Here is a 17429-nt window from a genome sequence, read left to right as displayed (position 1 = left end):
CTTCAGTCATTGCCCTGACTCGAGAGGGGCCGTGAGGAGGCATCTCTGCATCTCACTGGCCGACTGTGGGATTGTGGTAGATTCCCTGCGGGTCTGTGGACCTCCATCTCCTCACTGGTTACCCGGGGAACCCATTGTATCTTGGTTTTTTTCCTGCGTTTATGGAATGTGTTGTGCCATTTTGTGAGTGGGGTGGGGGTGGTGCAAGAGATCTGATTATCTTTCTTTCTTTCATTCTCCCTGCTGTCACCGCCCGGAATGTTTCGAAGAGAGAAGGTCATGCTTCTGCGGATACTTCTGGTTCATTGCCTCCAGCTTCGGGTAGTATTCAGTAAAGTCATAATTATTGATTTAAAAAAATCTCATACCAATAGTTACCAGCGCTGGGTTGATGACTTATTGGGCTTCTTTACGACAGACCAGCAGGATGCAGAGCTTGCTGGATTAGGACTGGATGAACCAGGGCTGTGTGGTTGGTGGGGAGGGATGCCGAAGCGGGGCTGCTGCTTATAACTGGTTCATGCCGCACCAGACGGTCAACCTCCACACCTGGCTGCTCCGTCTGCCAGACAGAATAAACCTGGTCCCCACACCCACCTCGCTGTGTTCGGGTTAACCTCTGACTTGGCAGGAGTGGTGAACCAACCCCTCTCCAAACAACTGTTAGCCCGACAGTTTCATTTGCAGGGAGTTACAGGAAACTCGGGGGGGGGGGTGGTGTTGTTGTTTTTTAACACTCTAGCATGATTTTATAAGGTTGCAGAGCTGAATTCTCACCCTATTTCTGGGTTTTGGACAACTTTTCCTGAACAGCGTGCGTGCACCTCCTCTCCCCCCTCTCCCAGGGTGGACGTCCGAACAGCCTTGCGAGGCACAGGGCTACACAAGTGCTCCTGTGTGTGGCCGAGCACGGGAGTTCATCAGGGTGGGGCGGGGGCCAGGGCGTGAGTCCACCACGGACGATGCTGACACGCTACAGAATCTGGAGTCCTGCCAGCTGGTTCTGCTTGCGCCCGCCTGCACCGTCAGCAGCAGGGCACATGCTTCCTACCGCCATGCAGAGGGTCTTTCTGTTCCATTTCAGCCTCCCAGCTTCTCCTTCCCACCCTGACCCCGGCCACTGTGTGAGCCTTGGAGGAAGGCACGGCCCATCACCAGGTGTGGGAGCCAAGGTGGGACCAGCGCTCCCCGGCAGGCAGACAGGGGATGGGGGTGGTACCTGCGTGGAAACAGGCGAACCTCCAGCTGTCAGAGCTCTTCATCTTCCCAGCTGTCTTCATCTTCCCAGCTGTCGGAGGTGTTTTCTCCCCCTCCAACCCCTACCATGCCTGAGGCTCATCCAGCACTGTGATCCCCAGTGACACAAAGGTGGAGGGGGTGGGACATCTCGAGGGACCGTCCACACTGATGGATGCAGTGTGTTGGGGTAGGAGGTCCCCAGACAGAGGTCAGGGATGGAGGCTTAACAAGCCCAAGCCACGGTTGTGCTGGCGGCAGAGGCTGGGGCCCCTGAGCCACGGTAGGAGCTGGACTAAGTATTATTGCTGGGTGATGAGCAGACGTCAGGACGCCGGGGCCAGACACCCAGCTCAGATCTGTGACTGCGGCCCAACCACGCAGCCTTTCGATAACTTGGGCCCCTCATCTGCATGATGGGAGTAACCACAGTGCTTGCCTCCTTGGGTTATGACGATTAAAAGACCTGATGGCTTTAAGTGCTTGAAAGAGGGGCTGGCGCATGGCACACTCTTGTCAGACCCAGTCTTCAGCCCCCAGCCCCGTGGCCTGACACCTCCACTCTCCTGCCTTGTGCTCCTGCCAGCTCCCTTGTGAGGTCCTGCAGCAGATGACGTGGCCTCTTGAAGCCGGCTTCCTCTGCTATAGACATGGCCACATGGACCTCGAGTGTGGAAGGACAGCCCTGCCACTAAAGGTGCCCTCGGTGCTCACTGCTTCTGCTGGCCTGGCAGTGCAAGCGTTTGCTGTCATTCCGTCATTTAGTTTCCAGAATGGGCCCCTTCTCAGGGGCCTGAGATCATGGAGCCTGGGAGCTGTTAAGGCCAAGACTCCAACCCAAGCCGTTGGGTGCTGGGCTGAGTCCGGCCTGTGTGCAGTGGAAGCAGGGAGACCTGCTCCTGGGGCAGTGAGTGGGCTCCATAAGGTGGCGTGTGCCTGCGTTTCCCCCACAGTGCAGACCCCCACGAGAACTCATCTCTGTCACCTCTCACGGGGTTCATCTCATCTCTAGGCTCAAGGACAAGGAACCAGCCCCCTGGGCCCAGGGCCCTGCCAGCTGGGAAGATCTGAGGTGGGGCCCACAATGCCCCTCCCATCCTGGGCAGCTTGGGGAGGGCGGCCCCCAGGACAGAACGCAGGGCACTTGGGGTCTGCACAACTTATCAGTGGCTTTATTACTCTCCAGATGCTGGTGAACTGTCGTCTCCGACACGCTTCCCACGGGCAGGCATCTCTGTCCATCCCATGCCTTCTGGCTCGCAGAGAGACAAGCCAGACCAGGGAGCCCACTGCCAGAACCCAGGTCTGTCCTGGCGGAGCCGTCCCCGACTCCGCCCTGGGGGGTGTCTCCTGGGGGGGGGGTGCCTCCTGGGGGGGGTGTCCTGTCAGAGCCGTCCTCCACTCCGTCCTGGGGGGTGTCTCCTGGGAACAAGACCCAGTCCCCTTCCTCCAGCCTCCTCTAGGCCAGGGGCCCCGCCTGCTGCTCCTGGCCAGTCCTGCCCCCCACCCGGGAGAGGGAAGGACTGCGGAGTCTCCTTCTATAGGCGGGAGAGACTGCGAGGACGAGGACGGCGTGAGATCCGAACAGGAGTGAGGTTTGGGACATAAAGTGAGAGTTGGTAAGGAACAGAAAGCTCTAGGGCACCAGGAGGTTCGGACAAAGGAGGGGCCGGTGGAGGAGAGAGACAGGGGGCAGAGGAGCCGGTGAGGGACGGGAGGGGTTGCACGGCGGGGCGGGGGCTACCCCAGCGGCCAGGGCGGGAAGGGACCCCCGCCTTCGGGGCCCGGCGCCGCCGCCCCGCCCGCGCCCGCCGCGCGCCCGTGGATGCGCTGGTGGCGCAGCACGTGCTCGCGGCGCCCGAAGCCCTTGCCGCACTCCCAGCAAGCGAACGGCCGCGCGCCCGAGTGCGTCTTGCGGTGGCGCACCAGGTGCTCGCGCCAGTAGAAGGTCTTGCCGCACTCGCAGCAGGCGTGTGGCTTCTCGCGCGCAGGCAGCGGGCGCAGCGCCGGACCCGGGCCGCCGGGGTGCGTGCCGCGGTGGCGCCGCAGGTGCTCTTTGCGCCGGAAGGCCTTGCCGCACTCGGGGCAGGCGTGCGGCTTCTCGCCCGAGTGGCTCTGCCGATGGCGCAGCAGGTGCGCCGGCTTCAGCGAGGCCTTGCCGCACTCGGGGCAGGACGCAGAGCCCGGGGCCGCCAGGAAGGCGGGCAGGCCGGGCGCCGGTGGGGGCGGTGGCGCTGGCTGGGGGCTGCCCGGCTCCTGCTTGTAAGGGCGCGCGGCCTGGGCGTCCCCCGTCGCCAGTTCCTCAGCCCCGGGGGCCGCGTCTCCTGCAGGTAAAGGTGCAGTCAGGGCGGGCGCAGGGCACAGCCGGGCGCAGGGCACAGCCGGGCAAGGGAAGGCCGCAAGGGCGGCCCGTGTCCTGCCTAGAGGGGTGGTCCCGGGGCAGGAGGGGAACGCTTAATGCCAGGGAGCCCTCCGGGAGGGAAGAGCGTTGTCCGCCAGCTTCTGATTCATCCCTGGGTCCCCGTACCGCACAGGGCCTGGTGCAGAGTAAGTGCCCAATAAACGAATGGATGGGTGGATGGACGGGAGGAGGAAATCGATAGGTAGGTAAGTGGTAAATGAGAGTGTGTAGACGGATGTTGGAGTGGATGGATTGGGTGATGGATGGATGCGTGGGTGCACGGGTGGGTAAGTGGGGATGGATAAGTCAGGTGGGTGGATGAATCACACATTTCCTTTCTTCAGGTTTCCAAACTGCTCTATGGAATTCCAAGGAGATAAGCAACCTTTAGGTGTCACACGAGGACGGGTGTGATAAAAACCTGTTAGTCTCTCCCTCTGTGCCGGCACAGTGCCGAGCACGTTGGTGTGCCGTCTCATTCCACCCCCGCTGTGGTCCCCGTTGAGGGGCATAAGAGGGCACTGCCTCGGGTTCCCAGTCACCGTCCCAGCGCTGCTCCCTCTCCGACCCACGCCCCTCTGGAGGTCCACAGGCACCCCCCCCCCCCCCGCCGACCCGGGCTCTACAGGTCCTGATGGTGTCATCAGAAGGGCCCCCATCCTGACACCCCTACACGTGGCCTCAGAGATGATCCTCAGCTCCTCCGTCCTCTCCAGCCACAGCCCTGGCACAAGGTGAGCGCCACCCTCCCCCACCGGGTCTCGAGGCGCCTGAGTCCAGGCCGGCTACCAGAGTCACCTTTCTGCCTCTGGTGGGCATCCTCGGGTTTTGCCTCCCGGGTCTGTTCCCCGCTTTGACGAGATTCAATCTGATTCTCCCTTCCTCACCCTAATGCCTGTGGTCGGGGTGGAGCCAGCACCTTCCCCAGCTCCCGGCCGGGGCTTCGGCTCCAGGCTGGCCAATGAGAAGAGAGTCCTGCACAGTGCCTGGGTCAGGAGGAGCATGACTGCAGGAGGTCTCGCCACGCGAAGAACTGGGGCTCAAAGGCTCTGGGGTCAGGCTGCCGGGGTGCAACCCTGGCTTGGCCGGCACCCGAACCTGGGTGAGTTATTTCACTGCTCTGGGTCTGGGTTCCTGCAGCTACAAAAGGTAGCTGATGACGCCGGGGATCTCAAGGGCGGGCGCGGGATTCTGGCGAGCTGGCGGGACCACGCCTGGCGCATCATGGGCGCTCGCTGTCCTGTCTGACCCCCCACTCGCCGTGCCCTCCAGAGCACGGCGTGTCTGATTCAGCTCCCGTCCTGGTGCCAGCACGGGGCCTGGCTCACAGCAGGGATGTTCACTGGACAAATAAAGGGCGGACAGGAGAGGGCCCCCCGGGGCTGGGAGCGCTGTGGGGAAGGAGTGAGCTGCTCACCTGAGGGCGTTACCCCACCGTCTTCCTTTCCCACGCCGACCCCGGAGCCTTCTGCCGCATCCCGAGGTGCCCTCATTGCTGGTCCCTGAAACCAGAGATACCACAACCCCAACTGAGCAACCTGAGCCACAGCCTCTACTTCTCTCCCTCTCAGTCCTACCGCTCGCTCCGGGGGAAGCCGGCTGCCAAGCTGGAGGGTGCTCGGCCACCCCACGGAGAGGCCCATGTGGCGGGGACGGAGGCCTCCAGCTGACCACCGCGTGCGGGAGCCGCCTCAGGATCAGATCCTCCAGCCCTGGGCCAGCCTCCAGGTGAGGACAGCCCCAGTCGGTCTTAAATGCAACCTCGTGAGAGACCTTCAGCCAGCACTGCCCCAAACTCCTGACCCACAGAAGCTGCCTGAGATGATAAATGTTTACTGTTCTGAGCCACTAAGTTTGGTGCGATTTGTTACACAGCAGATAACTGATGCACCTGCTTTGAATCTTATTTTAGCTTTTTAATGCCTTTTGCAAACTCCTCGACAAAATGCAGAAGGAAAACAGAGAAGCTACTTTTAACTCAGCAAAAAATAAAGGAAGTTGAGAAGGGAACTTCTCCCAGCTCAGCCAGTGGACAGCTCCAAGCAGCATGGCGCCAGCCAGACCAGTGGTATAAAAAGCAGCTTCACACTACTCTGGTTCCCTTATACTCTTTCTCATTGTTCCTCGAGCCCATGCCTCCAGGAAAAGACCAGAATTCTCCTGGTGCTGATGAGGAAGAGCTGTCAGGGGTTACAGGCACCCAACCCCGCTTCTCACGTTTCACTTGTTTCAGTGCTTTTGGACCCAAGCAGCTATTAGGCTGCAGATGCCGACAATTCTGCCAGCTGGCGAGCAGATGGTAGGAAGCTTCCAGGGCCTTTTATGAAAGCTCGTCGTTAGGAATCCCTAAGTGCCCACCTTGTCTGGTGGTGGCGGGAGAATCCACGTGGTCACCTTGCTACTGCAGCACACTAGTGTGGCTCAGGGCGTTACGGCAACGCAGGTGCTGCCACGTCACTCGCGTCTGCTGTGGCCTGGTCACTGCCACGTGCTCAGCTCCTACCTCTGCCCGGGGCCCCGCCTGCACCTCCAAGCCCAGGCAACAGCAAAGGGCCAATGGTGTCCTGGGTGTGCCAGGCGCTCAGAGCCCCACGCTTCTGCACGCGCTCTTCCCTCTGCCTGGAGCCCCATTCCCACCCGTGCCCGGCCTGCCCTCCTACACACCCTGCAGGCCCTGGCCAAGCGCCGGCTCTGCCACCTCCCGCAGGCTCAAGGGCGCCCCCATCCTGGTACCCTCCACACTGCACTCCCAGCAGCTTCACCGAAGCGTGACACGCGTACAGTGAATGCACATGATTCACGGCACACGACCCGAGTTCCACGTGCGTATGTGCTCGTGGCTTCGTGAGCTTCCCTGGGCACATCCGTAACCTCCCCCCTTCCCTCCAGCAGGGCAACCACTGATGGGCTTCCCGGCACGATACAGTGGTCTCTGTCTTCTAGGACTTCATGTTCATAGAGCCATACAGTAAATCGGTACTTCTTCGGGGGGGAGGGTCTAGTTTCTTTCACTCAACATCATTATTTTGAGATTAAGGAAGAAGGCCTACAGTTGTCTTTCCTTGGTTTTGGTACCAGGAAAACGCTGGCCCTGTAGAATGAGCTGGGACGTTCCTTCCTCTTCAGATGTCGGGAAGAGCTGGTATGGTCATTTTCCCCGCAAAAGGCCTGGTCGGCCTCCCATTGGAGCTGCCCGGCTCGCACGCTCCAGGAGGGCGGGGACTGGCCTGTCCCACTTCTGTGCTGACCCTGGCACCATTTATAAACAGCAGCTTTATCGCGACATGACTCATATGCCAGAGAATTCACCCACTTAAATTGCAATTCTCCGGTTTTTGGTACATTCCGTTGTGCAACCATTACCACAATGGATTCGAGAATATTTTTATCACCCCCAGCCCCCGTACCCCGTCCCTGTCAGCAGTCACTCCCCATTTCCTCCCCGCCAGCCTCCGGGAACCGCTAATCTGCTCCCCGCCTCTATAGACCTGCCTCTTCTGCGAATCTCACGGCAACGGAACCATGCAACGGGAAGTCCTTGTGACCGGCTTCTTTCATGTTTTCCTTGTGTTTTTGATGTTCGCCCACGGTGTAGCCCGTCAGGGCTTCACGCCTCTATGGCTGAGTGGTGTCCTGCTGCGTGGACAGGCCGGTGGATGTGAGGGTTGTTTTCACTTTTTGGCTGTTACAAGTGACGCTGACTTGCTACCACTCAGGTCGTATCGCATGTGAGGTATGTGTGGACGTGTTTTCACTTCTCTGGGTTCACACACAGGAGTGGGGCTGCTGGCCCACGTGGCCGCTTCACGTTCAACCCGAGGAACTGCCAGACTGCCCCCCACTGCGGCTGCACCATTTTACAACCCCACCACCTCAGAGGGTCCCGACCCCCGGAGCCTCTCACCGCAGCCCTCAATGGACACTGAGCAAGTGCACGGACAGAGGGATGGAGGTGTCCAACCACCTGCCTTCGCTCCAATGGCTCAGGACATGCTCCTCGAGGAAGAGGGTCAAGACAAGGGCGTGCCGAGGTGTGGGGTGGGGCTGGCACGGGGCCACCTGGGTCCTGGGCGCCTCCAGCCACAGACCTGCTTGGGGGGCCCAAGCGAGTTACTTCCCACGGGGGGGTCAGTTGTGGGGGGAGGTGGGCAGCACATGGTCTCACCAGGAGACCCCGCTCAGACTGGCGGACGCCGAGCTCCCAGCTCCCTGGCCTCAGTGGGGCCCAGTAACCCCAGGTGACGCCTGCCGGTGTGCAGGCAGGGTGGGAGCAGGACGCGGGCTGGCTCGCCCCGGAGTGGAGCCTGGGAAGCTGCACTGACCGGCCACCCTGCGATTCCCAGGCACACAAGCCTGGGAACTTTCTACTGCTCAGGGGGTGGGGGGGTGGGGCCTGCAGCTGGCCTGCGGGCTCTCTAGTTCCGGGTCACAGGCACAGGATGCTGGACTGTGCCAAGGCTGAGCCCCATCCCCAGGAAGATGCTGGGCCAGGTGTTGGCACCCAGCAGGGGACAGAGGCAGGGATCTCAGGCCACAGCACATGGGTTCTGTCCCTCTCACCCCCCCCAACTGGCTGTGTGACCTTGGGCAAGTCACTCGACTTCTCTGAGCCTCATACCTTCACCTCTGAAATGGAGAGGATGATAGCCTCCAGTGCCCACCCCTCAGGACTGCATGGGGACAGGCAGGCCATGCTGATAGTGCGATCTGGGGGAAGCTTGGCCCTGCTGTATCGGCTTGACCTTCAGACGGACCTGCGATTAAGGTCAGCCTCCCCGATTGGGAAGCCATGTCTACAGAGGCTGGGGAGGCCCCCTGGTTGGCAATACTCATGCCGTCCACGTGACCCGGGGCGAGGAAGCTCCGTGAGGGTCTCCCTGCCCCATCCGCCTGCTCCCTCGGCCGATTTTAATCTGTGTCCTTTCACTGTGATGAACAGCAGCTTTCCTCGAGCTCTGAGTACTTCCCATGAACGACTGAACCCGGGGGTGGTCCTGGGACCCCCGAACTCTGCACACGCGAATCACCTGGTACCTGCCCAGTGCCCAGGCTTTTCCCTGAAAAGGCCAGGGGGCAAAGGTTTTCGGCTCTGCGGGCCCTCTGGTCCCCGTCGCGACTGCTCAGCTCTGCCCCCGGGAGAGTGGATGGTGAGGCCGTGGCCCCGTGAGGCTGTGTCACACCACAGCCCCCGAGGCTGGCAGATGTGGCCCTCAGGCTGCAGTCCGCTGACCCCTGGGGTGCAGCCAAGGGCCGACCTTCCCCAGAGAGAGGTCTGGCCTTTGCCCTCAGCTGCTGGGAGGGGAACCGCTGAGCCCTCACTCAGCACATCCTCCTGCCAGGGGCCTTGGGCCGTGTTGGACACTCCAACAGCGTAATTCATGTGAAGGCTCTGGGCCACACGGTATCCGCTCAGCCTTTCGCGGGGGCCGGAGCCCCAACACCTCCAGGCGCGGAGGTGCGGGGAGCACCCTGGTTGGTGATGCTCCCTGTGTCTTGCACACGTTGTCGCCAGGAGGTGGCACCGCCCACGAATCCCCTGGGAGGAACCCTCCTGGACCCTGCCCTGCTGCCCCCTCCTCGACTGATTTAATCTGTGTCCTTCCGCTGTGACCAGCCACAGCTGTGCGCAGGATGGAGCTCTGAGTCCTTCCACTGAGCTGTGAGACCTGAGGGTGGTCCCGGGGACCCCGAACTTGCACTGAGCATCAGGAGGGTGGGCTTGTGTACAGTCCCTCTAAACGTCCTCACTGGCCTGACTTTCCCACCCGACTCGACCACACCCTGGACCTCAGGGTCCCACGGAGCCTGTTGTGTTTGTCTCAGTGTGGAGCTGAGGACCCCCGGCCCTGGGGAAGGCAGACGGCAGGCCCGGGGTGGGGGGACGCGGCGGTGCAGGCCCCTCCCGCCAGCCGCCTCCGCTCACCCAGAGCTCCTCCAGCAGGGCCACGGCCTCCTCCCCGCTCTGGGGCCGCCGGCTGCACACCCAGGCCTGGAGGTCAGCGGGCAGGGCGCTCAGGAACTGCTCCAGCACCAGTAGCTCCAGCATCTGCTCCTTGGTGTGCACCTCGGGCCGCAGCCAGTCCCGGCACAAGGCGCGCAGCAGGCCCAGCGCCTCGCGGGGGCCCGGGGCGTCGCCCAGGTGGAAGTGGCGGAAGCGGTGCCACGGCGAGTCCAGGGTCAGGCCCTCGGCGGCCCGGCACTCCTGCTTCACAGGCTGGGCGGCCGGGGCCTCCATGGGGCCGGCGGGACGGCAGCGCCTGTCGGGGGCGAAGGGTAGCGGTGAGAACCCAACTCCGACCATCCCCCGGAAGCCCCTGCCTCTGCCATGGGCATGGGGTCGAAAACCACGCTCCGTGCGTGCATGCGTGCGCACCGCCCACGCCCACCCAGGAGCGGCGGCGGCGCCGCGCTCGCCGGCCTCGTGTGGCCTCCCTGTCCTCCCTCTAGCCCCGCAGCCTCCCCGCGCACCAAGATCTTAGAACGGATCCCGGCACGTAGCACATGCTCGAGAAAATGTGAGCTGTCATCACCACCATCGATGCCTGGTTACGTCCCAACCCACGTCCCCGAGGCAGACACCCTAGGATGCTTGCTCCAAGTCCCCCCAATCTCTTCCTTACTAGCCAGTGTGCACAGAACTATGTCCGTCCGTACCCCCCACCAGGTTCATATGTGGAAGCTCTAACCCCAAATGTATTTAGAGATGGGGCTTTTAGGAGGAAATTAAGACTAAATGAGGTTATCAGATCGGGCTCCTACAGGACTAACGTCTTCGTAGGAAGAGATCTGTCTCCCCTGAGTGAGAGGACACAGCAGGAAGCAGCCGTCTGCAAGCCGGGAAGAGGCCCTCACCAGACACCGAGTCTGGCTGCACCTGATCCCCGACGCCCAACCTCCAGAACTGCGAGGAATAAATGTCTGCTGTTGAAGCTGCCTGGTCGGTGGTGTTGTCACGGCCGCCCAGCAGGCCACGACGCTCAGGGGCCCCCAATCACGTCTGCGTACAGGGAAACGCGAGAGACTGCAAGAGGCCCCCCTTATCCGTTCTCCCCATTCTCCTTTTCTAAGACCTGCGCCCCGGCGCCCCCAGGAAGCCGTGTGCCCTCCACTTCCTCCTCCCCTTCCTGGAGGAAACAGACGTGCAGCGGCTTCAGTCGCGGGGTGACGCAAAGCAGTGGCTCTCGACCAAGGGTGACGTTACCCCGGGGAGGCATCTAGAAAGGTCTCGTTGTATGGGGGTGGGGGTGCTGCTGGCATCCGGTGGGTGGAGACTGGGGGTGCTGCTAAGGACCCTACAGTGCACAGGACGGCCCCCCAGCAGAGAAAGACCCAGCCCCTAAGAAACCCCGGCCTAGAACTGTGGTCCTCGAATGGGCTGGGGACCCCTGGGATCCCCAAGATCCTTCCGGGGGGTACCTCGAGGTCAGAACTATTTTCCTAACACAGGTTCCCAGCCTCTTTCACTGTCATTCTCTCCTGAGTGTATGCTGGGGCCTTCCAGAGGCCACAGGCTGCGAGCAGAGGCAGATGGGAGAACCCAGCTGTTCAAGCCAGACACTGAGATGTGCAAGACAATGATGCCACGTTTCCAGCTTTTCGTTTGGGGAAACATGGTTATTTTTCATTTAAAAAGTGTTATTTTTAAAAAATAAATAAAATAAACTGTCATTTGCTGGGGGGGGATAAATCAGGAGATTGGGACTGACATATACACACTACTATATATAGAATATATAACTAATAAGAACCTACTGTATAGCACAGGGAACTCTACTCAATACTCTGTAATGACCTATATGGGACTAGAATCTGAAAAAGAGTGGCTACATATGCATGTATAATGGACTCACCTTGCTGTACACCTGAAACTAACACAACATTGTAAATCAACTACACACAAATAAAAAAAAATTAAGAAAAAAAGTGTAATTTAAATCTTAACATATGGAAAGTTGATTACTGCAATTTCTAAATGCATTAATATTTTGAAATTTTCTCAGCTTTAGTTTCTAACATGACACATACCAATAAATGTAATTCCTGTAAGCAAAAGTGCTTTGGGGGGGTCTTCAAAAAAATTTTTAAGTATAAAGGGGTCCTGAGTTTAAAACCTTCAGGAGCCACTGGCCTGCAGCCTGGGTTTTGCTTTGTCTTTTCTTGTTTGCTTGTTTGTTTTTTCCCACACTGTGTGGTATGTGGGATCTTAGTTCCCCGACCAGGGATTGAACCTGCACCCCCTGCATTGGAAGGGCAGAGTCCTAACCACTGGATCACCGGGGAAGTCCCTGCAGCCTGTTTGTTTAAGTCAAGTTTTACTGGCACACAGCCATGCCTGTCTGCCACACACTGATGATCTTCTAAGACTCAAGGCTGGCCCAACCTCAGGGCCTTGGTACTGCCATTCTCTACCTCCATCTTTGCTCCGCTGGCTCCTTCTCACCTCTGAGGCCCAGATGCCATCCTTCCCTCCTTGGACAGCCTCCCTGAATCACCTACACACCCTCCCCTGCAGTTACTGTCATGTCACCGTATTAATTTCATCTCAGCGTTTAATAAGATCTGGTCTTCCCATGTCTGGGCGCTGATTTCCCTTGCTAGAATTTGAGCGTTGCAAGAGGCCACATACACAGAGCCCAGCATGCTGGTTGGCACTGACAGAAAATTTATAGGATGACCGGTCCTGTGTAATCAGCATTATTGCCCCCATTTTGTAGATGGAGAATGTGAAGGCCTTGCCCCAAATCACCCAGCTAATAAGTGGCAGGGGCTGAACTCACACTGGCGTCTGTCTGGCCCTGGAGCTGGTCACAGCATCACCTTCCACCCTCCCATCCTTCCATTTAAGGACTGACTAGCCCAGCAGCGGCAGGAAAGATTTCCCAGAAGACCTGGGCCAGAGCCGAGTCTCAAAAGAGGCAGAGAAGCCTGCTCTGTTGTGAGAAAGGTCCCTCCGGGACAGGAGTGGAGTCTCACCTGAGTGAGTGAGGCCCTGGGAATCACGCTGAAGGGCCTTGTGACCTCAGGGACCCACGCTCTCAGCTGTCCAAGGTTAGCCCCTGAGGCAGGGCCAGACGGACTCTTCCCTGGGTCCCAGGGTCACCAAGCTCAGGGGCTGCTCCTGAGAAAGCACATACTGACTGATAAATAAGGTCACCCCATGCAGCCACTATGGAGGTTCCTCAAAAAATTAAAAATAGAACTACTGGGGACTTCCCTGGTGGCGCAGTGGTTAAGAATCCGCCTGCCAATGCAGGGGACACAGGTTCGATCCCTGGTCTGGGAAGATCCCATGTGCCACGGAACAACTAAGCCTGTGTGCCACAACTACAGAGCCTGGACTCTAGAGCCCACGAGCCACAGCTACCAAGCCCGTGTGCCACAACTACTGAAGCCCATGCGCCTAGAGCCCGTGCTCTGCAAAACGAGAAGCCACCGCAATGAGAAGCCCGCGCACTGCAACAGAGAGTAGTCCCCGCTCACTGCAACTAGAGAAAGGCCGCGCGCAGCAACAAAGACCCGACACAAGCCAAAAAAAAAAAAAAAAAGAAGTAATTAATTAAAAAAAAAATAGGTTAAAAAAAAATAGAACTACCGTTTGATCCAGCAATTCTACTTCTGGGTATGTATTCAAAGAAAACAAAAGTACTAATCTGAAAAAACACACGCACCCCGACGTTCATAGCAGCATTATTTACAATAACCACCAAGACATGGAAGCAACCTAAGTGTCGTTGATGGATAAATGGACAGAGAAGATGCAATATATATATATATGTGTGTGTGTGTATATATATATATAAAGCGGAATATACAAATATAAATACATATATAAATAAATATAATGGAATATTATTCAGCCATAAAAAAGAATGAAATCCTACTATTTGTGAAAACATGGATGGACCTCGAGGGTATTGTGCTAAGACAAAATAAATCAGATAGAGAAAGGCAAATGTATAATTCCCCTTACATGTGCAATCCAAAAAAAACAAAAATAAAGCAAACTCATAGATACACTGAACAGATTGGTGGTTCCCAGAAGCAGGGGTGGGGGCGCTGGTAGGCAAAATGGGTGAAATGAATCAAAACTTACAAACTCCCAGTTACAAAAGAACTAATTCCTGGGGATGTAAAGTACCACTTGGCCACTATAGTTAATAATACTCTGTTGTATATTTGAAAGTTGGGCTTCCCTGGTGGCGCAGTGGTTAAGAATCCGCCTGCCAATGCAGGGGACATGGGTTCGAGCCCTGGCCCGGGAAGATCCCACATGCCGTGGAGCAATTAAGCCTGTGAGCCACAACTACTGAGCCCGTGTGCCGCAACTAATGAAGCCCACGCGCCTAGAGCCCGTGCTCTGCAACAAGAGAAGCCACCGCAATGAGAAGCCCACACACCTCAATGAAGAGCAGCCCCTGCTCGCCGCAACTACAGAAAGGCCGCGCGTGCCAACGAAGACCCAACACAGCCAAAAATAAATAAATAAAATATTTTTTTTTAAAAAGCATTAAAAAATATGTATCTTAAAAAAAAAGAAAGTTGCTGAGAGAACAGCTCTTAAAAGTTCTCATCATCGGGCTTCCCTGGTGGCGCAGTGGTTGAGAGTCCGCCTGCCGATGCAGGGGACACGGGTTCGTACCCCGGTTCGGGAAGATCCCACATGCCGTGGATCGGCTGGGCCCGTGAGCCATGGCCGCTGAGTATGCGCGTCTGGAGCCTGTGCTCTGCAATGGGAGAGGCCACAACAGTGAGAGGCCCGTGTACCGCAAAAAAAAAAAAAAAAGTTCTCATCATGGAAAAAAAATTCTATAACTCTGTATAGCGATGGATATTAACTAGACTTATTGTGGTCATCCTTTTGCAATACATACAAATATCAAACCGTTATGTTGTATACTTGAAATGAATATATGTCAATTATAGCTTGACAAAAAACAAGAAGAAACAAAGCAAAATACATCCACACACACAAAAGGTCCCTCTGCTGTGGAAAGCAACTCCTCTTATTCAGTGAGGGCCAGTGGCTCCAGCAGCTGCCACAGTGCTCTGTGCTGCCTCCATGAAAGCAACTGTAACACGCCTTTGTGTGTCCCGGTAGCATCATCCAGCCCCACCAGGCACCCTGGAGGCCTCAGGAGACCACCACGAGGCCTGTGTCTCACTCTGCCCCACCCGTCCCTCCCAACAGCCCTGCGACTTGGGGAGATGAGCCCCACTGTAAAGAAGGAGAGAAATGGACATGCAGAGAGTGACAGAGAGGCAGGATTCGAATCCAGAGCCCACGCCTGCTGCATTAACTTAATGGTTAAGAGGCAGGGCTCTGGAAGAACAGACTGGTGGTTGCCAAGGGAGTGGGGGAGGGATGGAGTGGGAGTTTGGGATTAGCAGTTGCACACTATTATATATAGGACGGATAAACAACAAGGTCCTATTGTAGAGCATAGGGACTATATTCAATATCCTGTGATAAACCATAATGGAAAACAAAATAAAAAAGAATGTATATATGTGTATAACTGAATCACTTTGTTGTACAGCAGAAATTAACACAACATTGTAAATCAACTAAAATGCAATAAGTTTTAAAAAACGCAAAAAAAAAATGGAAAAAACAAAGAGACACAGCTTCTGGAGCTTGCCTGCCCGGCTTCCGCTTTTAATTCAGCCATTTATCGGCGGTGTGACCTTGGGCCCTCTCTGGACTTAAATTCCCCACCTGTAGTACAGATCTAAGAGTAACTCCTTCCCCACAGGGGTTGCTAGGAGCATGAATTAGAAGAAGCCCCCATCCCACACAGAGTAAGCATTCAGTGAAGACCTGCTGACCCACGCCTGGGCTTCCCACCCCTGCACTAGTGACATTTAGCGCTGGACAATTCTGTGTGGCAGACATCCTATGCAACCTACAGTGTTTAGCAGCATCCCTGGCCTCCTTCCACAGTATGCCAGCAGTATCTCCCCAACTGTGACAATCAAAAATGTCTCCAGAGAGTGCCTCGAGGTGGGAGGGGGGCAGGCACAGTTGACCCTGGTGGAGAACCACCGGTCCACTGAACAAATATTTACTCAGAGCAAAGGGCCCTGGAGCAAATCCCAGCCCTGCCCTCTCCCAGCTAGTCGTCCCAGGACAAGGTATAGAACCTTTTACACACTAAATCTCCCTTCCCGGGTTGTAAAATGGGGAGAGAAGTCATACCCAAGAGTAGCAGTAAGAATTCAAGATGTAAGAAAAACAAAGATGCTGAGAAGAGCACCCAGCTGTGCTAAGCAAGCCTTCAACCAGAGTTAACCTTTACTATTACTGTTACTTGGTGAGATGCTAGGGATATAGCTTCGATCAGAAGCACACACATTCAATCCAAGTATGAGAAAGAGCAGGGGTTAAAATAGCAAATAAAAGAGGGTGATGGGGGCTGACGGGGAGGAGGGCAGCCTCACACGTTAACAAGAGCAAACACAGCCTTGAAGCACTGCACGCCCACGAAATTAGTCCCTTGCAACAAGCTAGTGGGGGGGAGGGCACCCGAAAGAAAGAAAGAAAGAAAGAAAGAAAGAGGACAATTCAGCTCATCCTCGGGAATCTCACAACTCCACAAAAGTGAGACCCAACTTGTAAAGACATGCACGACGTGAACCACCTGCACCCCACCCACGTCTGGACCACGACCCTCCCCCAGAGCCCCTTCCAGCAAACCTCTCCGACCCGGTCCTTCCGGCGCCCCCGGACTCCTCGGCAGGGCCCAGCCCACCCGCTGCTGGAGTCCCCTCCCCCTCCCCCCACTTCCCGACCCTCCCCCACTACCCCTCCTCAGTTTCCAACTCTCCCCCGCGTTCTCCGCCTCCGGGACCCACAACCCCCTCCCACTTCCCGACCCTCCCCCTCCCGTTCACGCTCCCCTCCCCCTCCCCCTTCTTCTCGGGCCCCCTTTTCACTCCCTCCCCCAACCCTCCCGTTCCTTCCTCCTCCGGCCTCCAGCCCCCCTCTCCCCAAAGCTCGTCCAACCGGCCCCCTCCCATTCCTCCTTGCCCCCCTTGCTCACCTCACTCTCCCGGGCGAGGCCCCCCAAGCCCCCTCGCCACCTCGCACATGCGCACAAAGCTCACCAGGACTCCATGCCCCGGCAGGCTTTGCGCCAAACTCATCTGTCCCCCTCCCCCCAACACTCCCAGAAACCCAGTGGTCCTTTCCCCCAACTACCCCGCCGGCTTCACCCAGAACTACATCTCCCACGAAGCATCGCGGCAAAAGTGGATTCCCATTGGCTCTCGCCGTGGCGACCCACTCACTCCCGTCCCCGAATGGCTCCGCCAGAGCAGGAACTACATTTCCCAAGATGCATCGAAGGGCTGCCAGCGGCCTATGGGTCCTCGCAAACATGGCCTTTCAGAGCGCCAGGGTTTGGACTACATTTCCGAGAATGCACGAGTAGGTCTTCCCATTGGCCCGCGCGCGGGCGGGCCCCGGGCATGCGCAGACGTGCCGAAGGTGGGAGCCGGTGGGCGAAGGGAGAAGGAGGAGCCATGGCGGCGTTGCCGTGGAAACTGGAGGAGGCTAGAGGCTCCTGGCCCCCAGGAAATGGGGCCTCTGTACCCTAGGAGCGGGCGGCCCGGGCCTGAGTTCTACGCCAATCAGGGCCTGCGGGGTGCGTCTCCTTGACAACGGGTCGCGTTTCACCCCACCCCCACCCGGGCAGAAGCAGTGATGTCCGAGGTTGATGCGCGGTCTGAGGTTGATGCGCGATCCGAATGTAAGCCGGCTGCCGGCCTCAGGGGAGTGTGGGCCGGGGGCCGA

At 57.6% G+C, this 17429-nt stretch overlaps 1 protein-coding gene across 4 annotated transcripts; it reads right to left on the bottom strand.

Moving 5' to 3' along the window:
* Positions 1-2232: 2232 nt before the first annotated feature.
* On the bottom strand, positions 2233-17054 carry ZNF444 (zinc finger protein 444). 4 transcript variants are annotated; one of them, XM_079907800.1, is made up of 4 exons: positions 16836-17054; positions 9561-9894; positions 5055-5139; positions 2233-3560 (listed from the first exon to the last, which is right to left on the bottom strand). In XM_079907800.1, the coding sequence occupies exons 2-4, from the start codon at positions 9870-9872 to the stop codon at positions 2977-2979; spliced, it is 981 nt and encodes a 326-aa protein (XP_079763926.1). In that variant the 5' UTR covers positions 9873-9894; positions 16836-17054; the 3' UTR covers positions 2233-2976. The 4 variants fall into 4 exon arrangements, with proteins under 4 accessions (XP_079763926.1, XP_079763923.1, XP_079763925.1 ...); XM_079907797.1 differs by lacking the exon at positions 16836-17054 and adding an exon at positions 16678-16765; XM_079907799.1 differs by lacking the exon at positions 16836-17054 and adding an exon at positions 16332-16358.
* Between the last annotated feature and the right edge of the window lie 375 nt (positions 17055-17429).

This window comes from Stenella coeruleoalba (assembly GCF_951394435.1).
Source record: "Stenella coeruleoalba genome assembly, chromosome: 20".
NCBI lineage: Eukaryota > Metazoa > Chordata > Mammalia > Artiodactyla > Delphinidae > Stenella > Stenella coeruleoalba.
Note: the sequence above shows the minus strand (reverse complement) of the source record. Positions and strands in the feature narration are given on the sequence as shown.